Source organism: Blennius ocellaris, assembly GCF_963422515.1.
Source record: "Blennius ocellaris genome assembly, chromosome: 6".
Taxonomy (NCBI): domain Eukaryota; kingdom Metazoa; phylum Chordata; class Actinopteri; order Blenniiformes; family Blenniidae; genus Blennius; species Blennius ocellaris.
The window spans coordinates 14716977-14731431 of NC_137655.1; the positions used below are offsets into that span (position 1 = coordinate 14716977).

Genomic DNA, 14455 nt, shown 5'->3' on the forward strand with positions numbered 1-14455 from the left:
CAAATGGTTTCACATATATGAGACCTTCGTATGTTTTTCTGATTGTTGGTGACTTTTTTTCGTATTTTTGATTTATTCTTTTAGTCTGTATTGTTCAGTTTTACTTTTAAAAGAACACGTATTAGTGATATGTACATGCTTGGTCTATTGGAACCTTCTAATGATGTGATTAACATTGTATAGAAGTTATTCACCTCATCCAGCTTTCTTGGTGGCTCCGCCCCCTGAAATCTGAACGGTCACTTACTCCCACACTAATTGATGTCAATCATTATGTAAACTCGCTCCCCATCACAGCAAAAAGAAATACCAACAGCGCCTGAAAGTAATTTGAAGAGAAATAAATGTAACTGATAGTGGCATTGTGGCTAGTACTCCTGCTGCATAGTGAAAATCTTTCTGTGTGAAGTTTGCAAGTTTCTTACTTTATACATGTGTTTTTTCCCCATTTTTCTCCCAAAGTCCAAAAACTTGCATTTGAGATTAACTGACGACTCGAAACTGCTTGTTTGTGGAAATTTCAATGTGATAAACTGTTTGTCCTGAGTGACATGTCCAGGACAAACAGTTGTCCTGGACATATCTCAAGCTGAACAAAAGATGAATGGATGGGCATGTATGTAGTCCAAGCCCCAAATAGTATGTTGACAGTGGATAATGTCGTCATTTTCTCAGAGAAATAATGCAGGAAAGCAGGACACAAGCTGAAGGAAAATGTACATTCACTGAATGCTATTTAAATATTTAAAATTCTTCAAAAATGTCAGAGAATCAATAGAGGGAGAATTCTTTATTACATTTGGTGTCTTCCTGAGTTTAACTTTATGTGACTGTGACTCCAGGCAGGTCATTCTCTGGATGACCTGCTCAAGACCATTCAACGAGCCTGGTCACTTTGAAAGCTGTATTCGATGATGTAATAGCTCCTCTGCATAGATCATAATGTTTTAAGGGATTTGTTTTGTGATAAAGCAGTGGTAGATCATTTATGGAAACGGTCACAAAGTTCCTTGTTTGAGATCGTGGTTTGTAAAATCCCATAGGCTTCAATCAATAATCAATGTATCCTATCATCATTTTTTCCCCCAGCAAAACTTTTATTTGCTGTTTTTGCTGTGGCAGGAAGTGAAACTATTGTCATCAGATATACTTATGCACTATAAAGGAATCTCATGAAGTGCACCAACATTCACAGTATGCGTCCTGTAAACTGTCAAATGATTATTTTTACAAATTAAGGGTCAGCTGTTATGTTTTGCCTGTTTCTTGAAACATACGTTCCTCCCAACCAGTGTACTTGGACAAAGTCTTCCAGTTGAAAAAATAATAAAAAAAAAAAACCAACAAGAAAACCTGCTTGTCATATTTGTTATGTAATTTATTATCGGCCATAGAATTATCCTTGAAACTGTGTTCATGTAAAACATAGATGTCTCCTAATCATAAAATAATTTTTCTAAGCAATTGCAAAGCAATTTCCTCCTTTCCGTTACTAAGCAGCATCTGATCAGGCAGTGACATCTGGTGGACATTTTGAAGTTAGTATGAGAACACTGCTGGATTATTTGCATCCAGTAATGAATGGAGGAGATGCCTATTTCTCTGTGCACAGACTGCAGACTGTCTTAGTCCAGTCAAACTGCAGAAAAAGTTTCATGTGTTCCTTTGAGAGTCTCCGCTTTTACATTATTGACAGGCTTATCATTGTCAGTTGGGTATAAATTAAATGCCCAGATCAGATTTCTTTTACCACACCACCCAGAATAATGTTTCACTACGAGCTGTAGCAGCAGATGGCAGCATTGTTTAGGAACGATCCAGCAAAAGCCTGCCCTGAAAACACAGTGAGGCAAAGCACACTGTCTGTGTGGAAAATTAATGAATTGGCTCATAGCTGTGCACACACACGTTGTATGCAATGTATGCTGACAATTTCCATGTTTATACACGCCTTCCTGGCTGTCAATTGCTTTATTGTTCTTACTATTGTTTTTGTTGTTGTTTTTTTTAGAGCAAGTGCATAATATAAAAGCAAACATTCACTTAAAGACTCCCTGAGAGTCACTTGAATACAATTTGATGCAAATTAAGAGAACGTTTTTGATCTGCAACAATTTTTGAACTTAATAATCAGAAAAAAAGTTTGTAGTAATTTTCAATTGAATACCATTTATGTGACACTTCTGTAGTTTATATGGATTAAAAGACAATAAATGGTTCACTGCATTCGTGTTATACTTTTAGGACTCTCCTCTCACTGCGAGACGGTCATTGGTTCAAACACTGGCTGGTCCTTTCTGTGTGGAGTTTGCATGTTGGCCCTGTGATACGTTTACCCATCGTAAGGTGTGATCGGCACCAGCATCGCACAACCCTCATCAGGGTTATTCAATATGAAATATGGATGGATGGATGGGGTTCCAGAGAGCTTCATGGATTCGGGGCAGCAGGAAAACTGAAGTGGTTCGAGAGATGCTTCTTTATTTTTTCCTTTATATTTATAGAGAAACAATGACACAAAGATTCACTGGAAGGTAAAACTATTATATAATTTCTTCTTTAGAATACACATTTTAGAAGTTATTTGAAATAGATTCTAATTGAAATGATGTAATAAATGTTAGTGTGAAACCATACATTGAGATCCAAAGAACCATTAACAATAATGTCCCATGAACTAGTAGTATTTAACCAAAGATTACTACTTGGCCTGAGAAGAAGCAAGTGCTAAATGAGAATTAGACAAGTTGGAGGATATAATAGGATCTATGAGGTGGGGGAAGAAAATAAAACAAACTCAAGTTTGAAATTATAGGACTAGATTTATCATACGTGATTTCACTTTGATGGTATTTTTGTGTTTTTCATTGCAGAAAAACTAAAGTAAACGTGATTCTTGACAATGCCAAAACTGTTTTTTTTGTTTTGCACCAGTGAATGTGCTCAAGATTTGACGATGTTCACAATTGCACAATCAAGTCATTGGTCATTGAGAGGTATCTTCAACATTTCTTCAGATCAAATTGCCGCCAAGGAAAAAAAGGTTGCACCAACTTCGCAATTCCCATGTTCATTTCACTATAAGTAGGTTAATAGTAAAGATGTCAGTGGCACCCCTCTTCACTTTCCAGTGTCTATCTCAACATGTACTTGACTGATCATAGTGTGATAAATGAATAATTATTATTTTCTCAATCTTTATAACCACTAATTTGACATTGTCCCAAGTGACCACAGCTGGTTATGGGTGTAGGAATGGTACACCCTCAACACACTGGCAGTCCATTGCTGGGCAAACGAAGAAAGACATTCACATCAGCTGGCATTATTCTCTTCTCTTCTCTTCTCTTCTCTTCTCTTCTCTTCTCTTCTCTTCTCTTCTCTTCTCTTCTCTTCTCTTCTCTTCTCTACTCTTCTCTTCTATTCTCTTCTCTTCTCTTCTCTTCTATTCTATTCTATTATGTTGCAGCACATTGGTGGGAAAGAACTTAAATAAGGTCACAAGATATGAGTGTCAGTTCAAGTCCAAGCACAGCAAACATCCCTGGCAAGTGTTTGAAAGTAACACGGTGTGCGTTCAATCCCCATCAATACTGTACATTGGGTGCAGAGACGCTCAGCCAGTCACTCAGTCTGCACTTGCAGCTTGAGAGAAATTCCGGTGTGTCGCGTCTCAAGCGCCGCACGCGAAGCGCCTACATTTACCAGACAGCCCCGACGCTCCTCTTGTGAGCGGCGTGGCTGTCAGCCAATCAGAGAGGAGGCGCAGGGCACTCGCAGGTCGGTCTGAGCTGAGGTTAGATTGCGCCGAGAATTATCTCGCCTGTCCTCTTACCGTTATACTCACTGGGAGAACAGGTGCGGGGAAAGACGTGCGCAGCGCGCTCCGCACCCGGACGGAAATAAAAAAACCAAAAACAAACAAACAACCTCCCGACCAAAACACGCATCGACTCAAGCGACTCTACTAGACACGATCCAAGAAGAAGGAGTCCAGACAGGAGCCATGGGAGGCTTTGCAGGACGGACTGTGAACTGTACTCCGCGCCGGAGATGGACTCTAACTTAGGTGTCGCTTCCCAGACGTGCTGCAGGCTCAGTTTGCACAGTTTTGGATGTGGTGGTTCGTCCCTGCGCGCTCGGTCATGTTGTCCACGTTCAACACGTTGCCTGAGCGCGAGGCTGCGGCGGGTCACCGGTTCACTCCAGCTATAATCTAGGTAAGCAACGAGTGTCCTCCTTTTTCTGTTTACGCGTGCCACCTTGCAAAAATAATACCATGGACCCATCGCTCTTGAGAAAAAAAAAAAAAAAAAAAATGTCAGCATGAAATGGTGACCATGCTGCTGATGTGACGGCTGAGCTGCGTGTATATTATCTGTGTGTCATCAGGGGAAATGAGCGTCTATTGCTCCATTGCTGTTGTGGTCGTGTTTGTTTTGTCTTTCTCATGCCCCGTCCTTCCATAAATTAATGAATTTTGGCAATATAGGCCTAATATGCATTGGCACGAACATGGGCTGATCCCTCATGTTTGCATAGATAACATCACCACGTATAATTCTAAATTCTGTGTTGTTTATCCTATAAAATAAGCTACAGTCATCGGCCTAATGAGCTTACTGAGATGAGCCCTCTAATCACCGACTGTTCATGCGATGGCTGGGCAATTTTCTCCACTTGAGATGGTGAGTTTGTGGTATCAAATGCCAGTGAGTTACCTATGATTCAAACTTAAGCGTTCATTGTTTCAGGTGTACTGTCTTGCGTTTTGAGTCTGTCTTGACAGTTTTGACAGTTTTCAACGTGAGGCACAACAGGGCCAATATGCTCAGCACTTTGTGCACTCCACTGTGGAACAAACTGTGTATTTCAATTAATGTTTGGGAATTTCATCTCATTTGGGGTCCAGCATGCTGATGTAACACATTGATGGAAAGCCCTTTTGAAAATACTGCTTAATTAAGTAGAGTAGCTCCAAGGACCAAAGATAGATGAACAAAATGTCCATCACGTGAGTTCTAACTTTTTTTTTTTTTTTTTTTGCAGCAATTCCCTCATATCCGGTAACAAACGCCACATTTTGACTGGCTGCATTTCCAATGTGGCCTGAAGTTCTGGGAGATGCAGGCTGATGCTATAGAAAACAGCAGCTAACATAAATGCACAACACCTCCGATACAGGGGGGTTGTGATAAGAGGAAAGTCATGCAGCAATGACACCATAAAATCAATGGAAAGATCTGGTTGTGTATTTGATAACCGTAAACATTGTGGAGGTACTGTTTGGTTAGTTTTGAGATTGTGCTTCATTGTATAGTTCATGTGTGAATATAGTTCATGTGTGAATCTATTTCCAACAAGGGCAGGTGAAGCCTACAGCCAATGTTATGATATCTGGGCCCCATTCCACAACACTGACTACCTTTCCAGTAGGAAATGTAAGCACCCGAAATTTGACTGGTGTAAGGACTTTAAAGTATTTTCTTTTCCTCCACTAAATGTTGAAGTACCTATAAGCGCAGCATAGAAATACTTTATTAACCCCAGAGAGAAATTGGTTGCAGTGTTACTCCACGCAGACAGAACAGCAACTCATTGACGAAGGTCATGGCTCTTGTTTGTGGAGAGAAACAAAGGTGCAAACGCAACACTTGATCATTTGTCTTGTCCAGCTTCTGTCACGGCTCCATGCTAATGTGAGGTGTGTCTTGTTACATTACTGTGGAACACAAGTTGTTAAATAACCTTTCATTTCACATCAGAGAATTCATTATCCCGGTGAATAATTAGGCAGTGCTTAATTTAACTTGTAGCGTTTCACCAGGCATTTCACAATATAGAGCGCTTCCAACAACACAATTATCTGTCACTTGTGAAAGCGGTTAATACCCGATGAGTGAAACCTGTCTTGACAAGACAGGAACAGTGTCGTTTAAAGAAAAAGGAAAAAAAAAAGAAAGAAAGTGAGGTATTTTTAGAGCCGTGCATAGCAGACAGGAAATATTCCTCTGTGCAGATGGTTCGACTGATTGAGTCAGATATCTCCGGACAGGACTTCATCAAGCTGCTGGTAGTGTGTTTGGTCGTGTCGTAGCCAAACATGTTTGCCACAGATGAACCAAAGCAGATGGTTTGAGATGCAAACAGACAACATTAGGCAGAATCATCGTTGATCTGCGTGTGCGTGTGAAGGTGATATCCTACACACACTTGTGTTTCAGCAGAGATGTATCCATTTTGTTGATTACACCTATTCGATGCAATCCAGATGTACAGATATCTGCTGGGGTTAAGATCCACTGAAAGGTGCATGAATTCTGTTGGATATCAGCCACTGCACTGGGATGCCAGTCTCCATGCGGCTGGACAGACTTTGCCTTGTTTTTGAATGTGATAAGAGTTTGCCCGGGGCAGCCGTGTCAGCCTCTGTGATGGACATTTAAGACGGAGTGCGTGTGTGTGTGTGTGTGGTGCACAATCATTACCATGCTGCAAGTGGAAGATAAGGGAAACGGTCAGATTCCCTGCAGGAGATGCTGCAGGCATTTTCCACTGTTTAAAAAAGTAACCAGTAATGTAAATGACGCCCATGTAATTTTGTGATTCAAAAGACAATCACGTTCAGTGTGTGTTCAAGTTTTAGGAATATGGAGAGGCTCAAGTCTTTTTGCTCCACCGTGTAGTGAAAAATATATGTGCTCCAGACCAAAGTGTGTATCGAAGCCTGTATTCCTGTTCTGCATGCTTAAAGACTCCTGGCTATTCATGTGTTTGATTCTGTGCATTTGATTTGCTGAAAGCATTTTTTTTTTCTTCCCCTTCCTGCTATTTCTATTCTGATCATACTTGGACAAGCCTTTCAACAGCAAAAAAGCTATCATTTCATTGGAGTAGAAATCCTGTTTGACAGGAAATTATGTTGTTTTTCATCTGAAATGTTGTGAGGCATACATCCCATGCCAATGAGAAATTTTAACTCCTCAAATTGAGTCCGGTATTAAAGTTCTCCCAGATGGTCCTGGCTGCACCACGGATGAAGTGGGAGAAGTCTGTAAAGGGGAAGTGAGCATTCACTCATCCTTTCAAATGGATGAATGTAAAGGGTCTGTGGTCAGCCTAATGCAGGAAGTTGGGTGTGACCTCCACTGGACCGTCCTTCTCGTAAAAGTCTGCATGCGGCTGGAAGGCAGTAAACACACATATAAAACCAAGGAAGATAAGAAAGTGGAGATTTTATATTTTGCTCCTTGAATGATTTATGGTAAAGTGGGATACTCTCAGCGGTAATATTAGTTGATCTTATTTACTGTACAGACAATATGTTGGCCTTTGCAGGAACTGTCTAAAAGAAATGTGTCCCGGGTACTTTTACAATCGAGAAGGAGTAAAGGTGTACTCTTAAGAGACTTGCTATGAGACTTGCTTAGACGGTGGAATCACCAGCAAGGAGGTTTTATGTTTGACAGACAACAAACTTGTTGATATTGATCTTTATCAGGATTTTAAAGCTGCAGGTAGGTTAAAAAAAAGACACATTTTTTAACTCGTACCAATTCAATTTGATTCATTTTTTTTCAGCCTTCTTAACTTGAACATATCAACAGAATTTTGATGATTATTATTATTTTGGCATTTTTTAAATAAGATGAAACTGACCCCTGCAAAGGGTTTTGACTGATCTCTCTTACAACAGGTGCATAGATGTACTGTATGTGTATGACTTTACAGGTGTTACTAAAATCCCCCTTTTAAACTACTGACATACATATTTATTAAAATGACTAACATGACAACAACAGCGATGCTCAAACATTACTCACTTAAACATCACTCACCAGAATTGCCAGTTCCCCTAAAAAGAATACTTTTACAAATGAATCCAGAGATTATTTTGAGGAAAGTGAGAAAAAAAATATATGTCTGTAATGAATGGAAGACAAAAACAAAAATGTTTTAAGTGAAACTAAAAAACAAAACAAAAAAAACATTTTGAAAAAGTTTCCTATAAATCAATGTGATTAAAATTCAATAAATATAATATTTTAAGCCTTCGTTGTATTGTTTCTCATAACTTTAATAAATCCCCAAAATACCATGCCCCAAAAATATAATTGTCCAATGGTTTTCCCTTGTTTACTTTTTTCGAGAAACATGCTTGAAAATAACTGCCCAAACAACAACAACTACAACAAAAAAATCCATAATAAAACCATTATTTAAATTCACTCTATTCTTCAAACAAAAAACCCTCAGTCAACACTCAAGTGATTACTCATTCTGAATTAAACATTAAATGATGGAGTTTCTGTACAAACAAGGGCTGGTTGTTGTCTTTGGGCTTTTTGCAAATTAACCTAACAGTATTGAATACATTAATTTACTTTTTTTTGTGGAGTTTTTCTGAATTCTAACCCTTTTAAATAAAAAAACAAAACAAAAACTCTTATCAGTCAGCACTGCTCGTGAAAAGCAATGGTCTCGTGAAAATACAACGTTACAAATCAAACGGAACAACTTTGGCTGCGAGACATTTGTGATCCAAACACAGTTCCAAGTACAACCAAGTTAGTTACAAGTGACCAATATCAATCATGTCCTCAATGCCCTTGCAACATTTCGGATGCTGCTTCTTCACACAGAAACGATGCAAGAAATATCATAAAACAAATTGAATGATATTTTCAGGCAGAAGCCTAAATAACGTTAGCGACAGTAATCTTCCCTGTCGTTAGGTGTAACGTTTCGTCTCATTGAGTTGTTTTTTTTCTCCCCCCTCCCCCCTGAAGGATGACACCGCCTGCTCGAAGCTGCACAGTCTTGCCCCCATTTCCTCACCCCGTGTCCCGAGTTCACGCACCTCATTAGCAGCTGGAGGGGCGACCGAGCGCTCGCCGCCAACATCTCCGTTTGGCTGAGCCCCCCCCCCCGGCGACGTGATGCGGCGGTTCGTCTACTGCAAGGTGGTGCTGACCACCTCCTTGGTGTGGGTGCTGGTGGACGTGTTCCTGCTGCTGTACTTCAGCGAGTGCAACAAATGTGACGACAGGAAGGACCGCTCGCTGCTGCCCGCGCTCCGAGGTGAGTCCCAACATCTCCAACTCACAGCAGCGCAGACATAACCACTACATTTTGGCTCAATATTTGCTGTTGTAACAACATTTTTTTTTCTCTACTGCATGTCTATATAATGAAGATGCTGAGTCCACCGTTGAATATAACCTACCCTATGTTTCAGAAGGCCTGTTTACTACATTAATACCATAAACGATAAGAAAAAAGAAGTCATTTGTGCGTCTAGGTTTGATCTAGTGCAAAAAAATGAGGCTTAGTGAAGGGAAAAGTTAATATTTCACAACCATGAAAAATGACATTTTATACAAATGAGGGTTAGACATTAGTTGTTGGTCTTCATTTGGGATTTGATTGCCATACAGATGACTGAGAGTGTTTCCATTATTTTAGTGTTGTAAGTTTAAAGCAGTGTTTGTGTGGTTCTAAGCCAGTCCCTGAGATGAACCGAGCACACCGTCTCTTCAGCCGGGTTCATTTCCTTACATGCCCTCAGGAGCCAGGTTTCTAAGAGGCTTACTAATCTGCTTTTAAGGTTAGAACGAGGGAAAGCTTCGAGCTACTCTGACTGATTACCATGACAATTTTCATGTTACTTTGGAGTTACTTTGCTCATGAGATTAATGTTAAATATTACACATTTTATGAATATATCAACTATCTATAAGGAGGATTTCAGACAGTCCCCCCCCCCCTATAGCACATGTTTAACATGTAATCTTTGTTCAGTATAATATCATGCAATTAGCCCACAACCGAACATGTAATTATTAATCTGACACCTATTTTGAAGTTAATTTCTGATTCTTTATTCAAATCCTGATAAGCTTTCACAAAGTTTTCTTTCACTGACTTAGAAAACAATAGCATAACTACTATTCATTTAGAACCAAAAGATAAAATATGTGGAATTACAATTTTATCCACATCACTTATGCCTGGTAATCAAATAAATAAACATCAATAACAATATCATTACTTTCATTATGTAATATCTGACCGAGGTTTTGTTGCATTATCACAAGGATTGTTTTTCCCACAGTGGATAATGGTTGAGTGATGCAAAGTGTCTGGTTACCAGGTGTATAATAACCTTTTTAAGAATGTCAGCCTTAAATTCCTGATTAGCTTCAAATCAGTGATTTTCCTTTCACAATAATAAAGTTTATGGCTCGTGGCACCTGGTCATCATGCTAATGCAAGTTTGTATATTTACCTGATGGTTGTTTGAAGACATGCTGGAAAGAATTAAAATAAAGGATGCTATGCTAAGTCACGTAGACACAGGGTGTATCTGCAATATAAATAAATGCATTTGTTTCTTCCGGTGCCTCATTGCGCTTCATCAGAGAGAGATGCTTTAAAAGAATAACACTTGCTTTGATTATCGAATCTCTCCTCGGCGGTTTGGGCCAACGCTCCTCGAACATCCCCATTGAATTGAATAAAATCTCATAATCCATATCAAACCATTAAAGAAAATAGTGTTTTTATTATTTTTCACAACAAATTGGCTGCTTAATAACTGCTATTTTAAATGTAATATCACTCATCATAAATTCACAAGATGCACACCCAAAAGAAATCATTACGCAGTTTAATAACGGCTGTACACTGTGATTTCGACCATCTCAGAAAAAACGTTGGGCATTCGTGGCAATATCTCCGATTGTGACTTAAATCTGTTGTCTTGTGTCGGCGACAGCTGCGAACAAAATACAAACGTTGCTGCAAAAAACTTCGCTTGAAAACCAACGCAACACCAAAACAATAGATTCACAAGGACGTGGAAGTCTGGATGACGTCAACATTTCCTGCTCAACTTTTATAACAAAACGTTTCCCTGAGCGTAAACGCTGTTGGAACAGTCGCCCGATTCGTGGCCGGCTTTATTTACTCACGCGTCTCACACTACATATACGGCGCAGGATGATGATGATGTGGGTTTGTGTAATGTTTGTAGCTGTTGTCACGTCTGGAGATTTATTGTACTATCTAAGTTTATTAAATCCACATTGTACAGTGTAGTCAGTAATGCACTCATTAAGCTGTACAAATTAAATAATAATAAAAAACCCTGCTGAAGTCTGCAGGAGTTTTACAGATATTGAAAGTCACTCAGCTCTCTGAATCCTTCTAGCAGGTCTTTAACATAACCCAGTCCATTAAGGTCTCATCTGTGCCTCCATATAAAAGTTCTTCTCCATCTCTCTCTTATTTTTTTTATACATGTATTTATCCCAATCTAAGATCGTTATGATGATAATATCACTTTTTAGTCATTATAGAGCGACAGACGTTGCGGTGCATTGTTTGGCTGAATTGTATCTTCCCTGATTAGTGAACAATATCTGTAAAATCAGTGATGTCTCGTTTGTGGAATTACTATTTTTCGTCTTGGTTCATTTAAATGTTTGCAGTGCTTTTTCCTGAATTTTCCACGGGTTACACTGGACTGAATTTTGGTGAAGACTGCTCCACTTCGACTCGTGTCCGCATTATGGGACTTTCACATTTAATAATTCAGTGTTTTTTTGTTCTTTTTTTTCCTCTTCATGAAGTGGAAAGAACAGCTGAATAGTTTTTGATAATGAAATTCACTTGTTGTAAATGCTATTCATGTCTCGATAAACCAACTAAATCCCTGAAGTTAATCCTATCTAACAGTGTGTAATTATTTGAGTAAGAGGGCTTTTGTGGAATTCGTATGCATTTACTGATGAATTGTTAAGAAGATTTAGATTTCCCCCCCACAGCTAGTTCTTCCATAGTCACAAATGTTACATAACTCTCCTTTGATAACTTGGGCAGTTCAAAGCTCAAATATTCATTTGCCCTTTAATTTCTCCTTTTTCCTAAAATCAAAATATGCTTTTAACATTTGTTCAAAGCTGCTTTCTGCCTCAAGCAGGAGACTAAATACAACATTATTGTATTATATTTTTATTTGCAATCAGCCACACAGAGAGGTTCACAATCAAAAGGAATCATCCTGGGATATTTTTAGGTCACTTGTTTTTTTTCTTTGTTTGCAAAAAAAAAAAAGGGAATTGGGATTCAAGCACAGTATTATTTAATTTGAGTTATCAACAGCTGTCACAATCTTTTCCTTTAAAATAATTCTTCTTTTTGCCATACTCTTGTTCGGGGTTGCTACAGACCGTTTCTGTGTTCTGTGTCCTCCTTCCTCCCTCACTGCAGCCATGAAACTCCTCGCTCCACTCTTCTCTTGCCTGGCAGGTTCAACCTCAGCATCCTTTTTCCGAACACCGCTATCATCTCTTATGACAAAAGCCACGTCAACCTCGTATCTTTCACTTTCCCACTAAACTGCCCATCACGAGCTGTCCCTCTAAGGTTCTCATTCTTAATCCGGTCCATTCTTAATCCGGTCCATTCTGCTCACTCCCAATGAAAACCTCCTCATCCTCAGCTCTGCCACCTCCAGGTCGGCGTCCTGTCTTTTCATCAGTGCCTCCCTCTCTGAAACACACAAACTACTGTAGACTTTCCTCTTCAACCGTAATCAACGAGGACAAATCATTGATAACCACGAGAGATAGAAGATTAATGGCTTCCATCATTTTCCTAATTATACCTCGGAAGTAATCGTTCTGTCATGTTGTATCTCCATCTGTTTTCTGAGCAGATGGCTGTCATTTAATGGCAACAATAGAAACCTATTGCCATGTACAGTCCATCATTGTAATGACAAGACTCTCAGGTGAGAACGGCTTAATTATGGCTTCACAAGTTGTTTTGCTTAATGCCTTTATAGGATAAATGTTTTTCAGCTTCTTTTCTATACTAGCTAAAGAAATGCCATTACTCCCTGGGAACATGTACTTTCTCAGATAACATATTTAAACATGATGTTTGATCCTGGTTGCACTCACGAGAGGTGCTTACTGCTATGTTGCCTACAATGATAATATGTTGCTGTGAGCATTAAAAAGCACATCAGAGCAGAGTCATAGCACTCAGCGTGTTGACGGTTCAAGACGAGCCTCTCTGATCTATAATGTGATGCCAGCTGTGCTCGGGTTGCAGGCAGGAGGCAAAGCAGCAGAAGGGAGAAATAGAGGTAATGTATGGAGGCGTGAGAGTGGTTTGAACCCGAACAGGAGCCTCCAGCTGTGCAGCATTTCTCAGGAAGCTTTTTCTAAGTAAAATGTGAATAAAAATAGCCAGAGGATGTTGGAAGCCATGTGATGAGGGACAAAATGTAAAATCTGCCAGGAGGTACGTGTGCTTTTGAAGAAGAAGAATCTTCAACCTAATAACAATTCAGCTGCGACAGTCGGGATGCTCTATTACAACCAATAGTGTGTAAAGTGCAGATGTCTTGTGAGCAGCAAATGTGACAAACATCCAGAGCTCCCCAATTAATATCATATCAAAATAGCACGACAAATAATTGTTGTTATTTTTCACAGAATAGGAAGAAAGTCAGTGAAACATGGAGAATTTAATGTGTTTAACACTTAAATTTAAAGTAAATTACATGCTGGTACACTTTGTGCCGTTATTATTGGACACTTTTCTTTTTAAATGCAAATTAATGCATCAATATGTAATAACGACTGACTTCTGCAAAAGGTTGAACCTTTGCATGAAGGAGCGTCATTTCTTTCTCTTTTTAGACCTAAATTGCATCATCTGAACTTGTAAATGAGGTCGAGAACTGTCATTAGGGACACATCAGACGGACTTCTCGAGCTAAGGATCTGAAATGAAATAATTGATGCCGACAAAGCGGAGAAACGCTATTAAAACACTTGACTTCCAGTTTGCCATTTCTCCTGTCAGAATTGAGAAGGCAAAATAACAGTTGAAGAAGTCTGCAAATGCCAGACACCGTCTGACAGAAGAAGAAACCCTTCAGATAAAATTGCAATGTTATGTGACGGAAAGACAAAACAAAACTCCCACACGGCGGTGAAGGAGCTGCTGGGAGGTTTCGCTCATACAGCGGATGCTTGTTATGTTCTGGGTTGTGTAACGGATAGGGATGGGTACCTTTCACATTTGAACCGATACGGTACCGATACCCGGGAATCGATACCGCTGCTCAACGGCATCAGTTTTTGATACTTTTGTGTGTTAACCACATAGTGTGGTCATAGAATATGTTACTTTTTCAATCTAATATATTTATTATTCAGTATGTCAACTTTAATAAACACAACAAAACAATATCCAACTGTTTGTGTTGTGACATCGCAGTTGTTTCACAAATTTCAACATGAAAACTCTTTACTACAACTATGCAGTATTTTTTTCTTAATAATACTCAAATTAAAACACAGCCCCCTGTCCTCCTACTCCTTTCCTCTGGAAACATTGTGATGGTAGAGCTGTAGATCTGTGATGGTGGATCTGA

The 14455-nt window shown here is 39.3% G+C and overlaps 1 protein-coding gene across 1 annotated transcript in view; it reads left to right on the forward strand.

The window, feature by feature from the left end:
• Positions 1 to 3949: 3949 nt before the first annotated feature.
• Positions 3950 to 14455, forward strand: part of galnt13 (polypeptide N-acetylgalactosaminyltransferase 13) — a 39937-nt gene continuing 29431 nt past the window's right edge. Inside the window, exons 1-2 of the mRNA XM_080498392.1 lie at positions 3950 to 4220; positions 8790 to 9081. Of these exons, the coding sequence (XP_080354518.1) occupies positions 8940 to 9081 (142 nt within the window). The 5' untranslated portion in view covers positions 3950 to 4220; positions 8790 to 8939. The remainder of the gene's footprint in view (positions 4221 to 8789; positions 9082 to 14455) is intronic.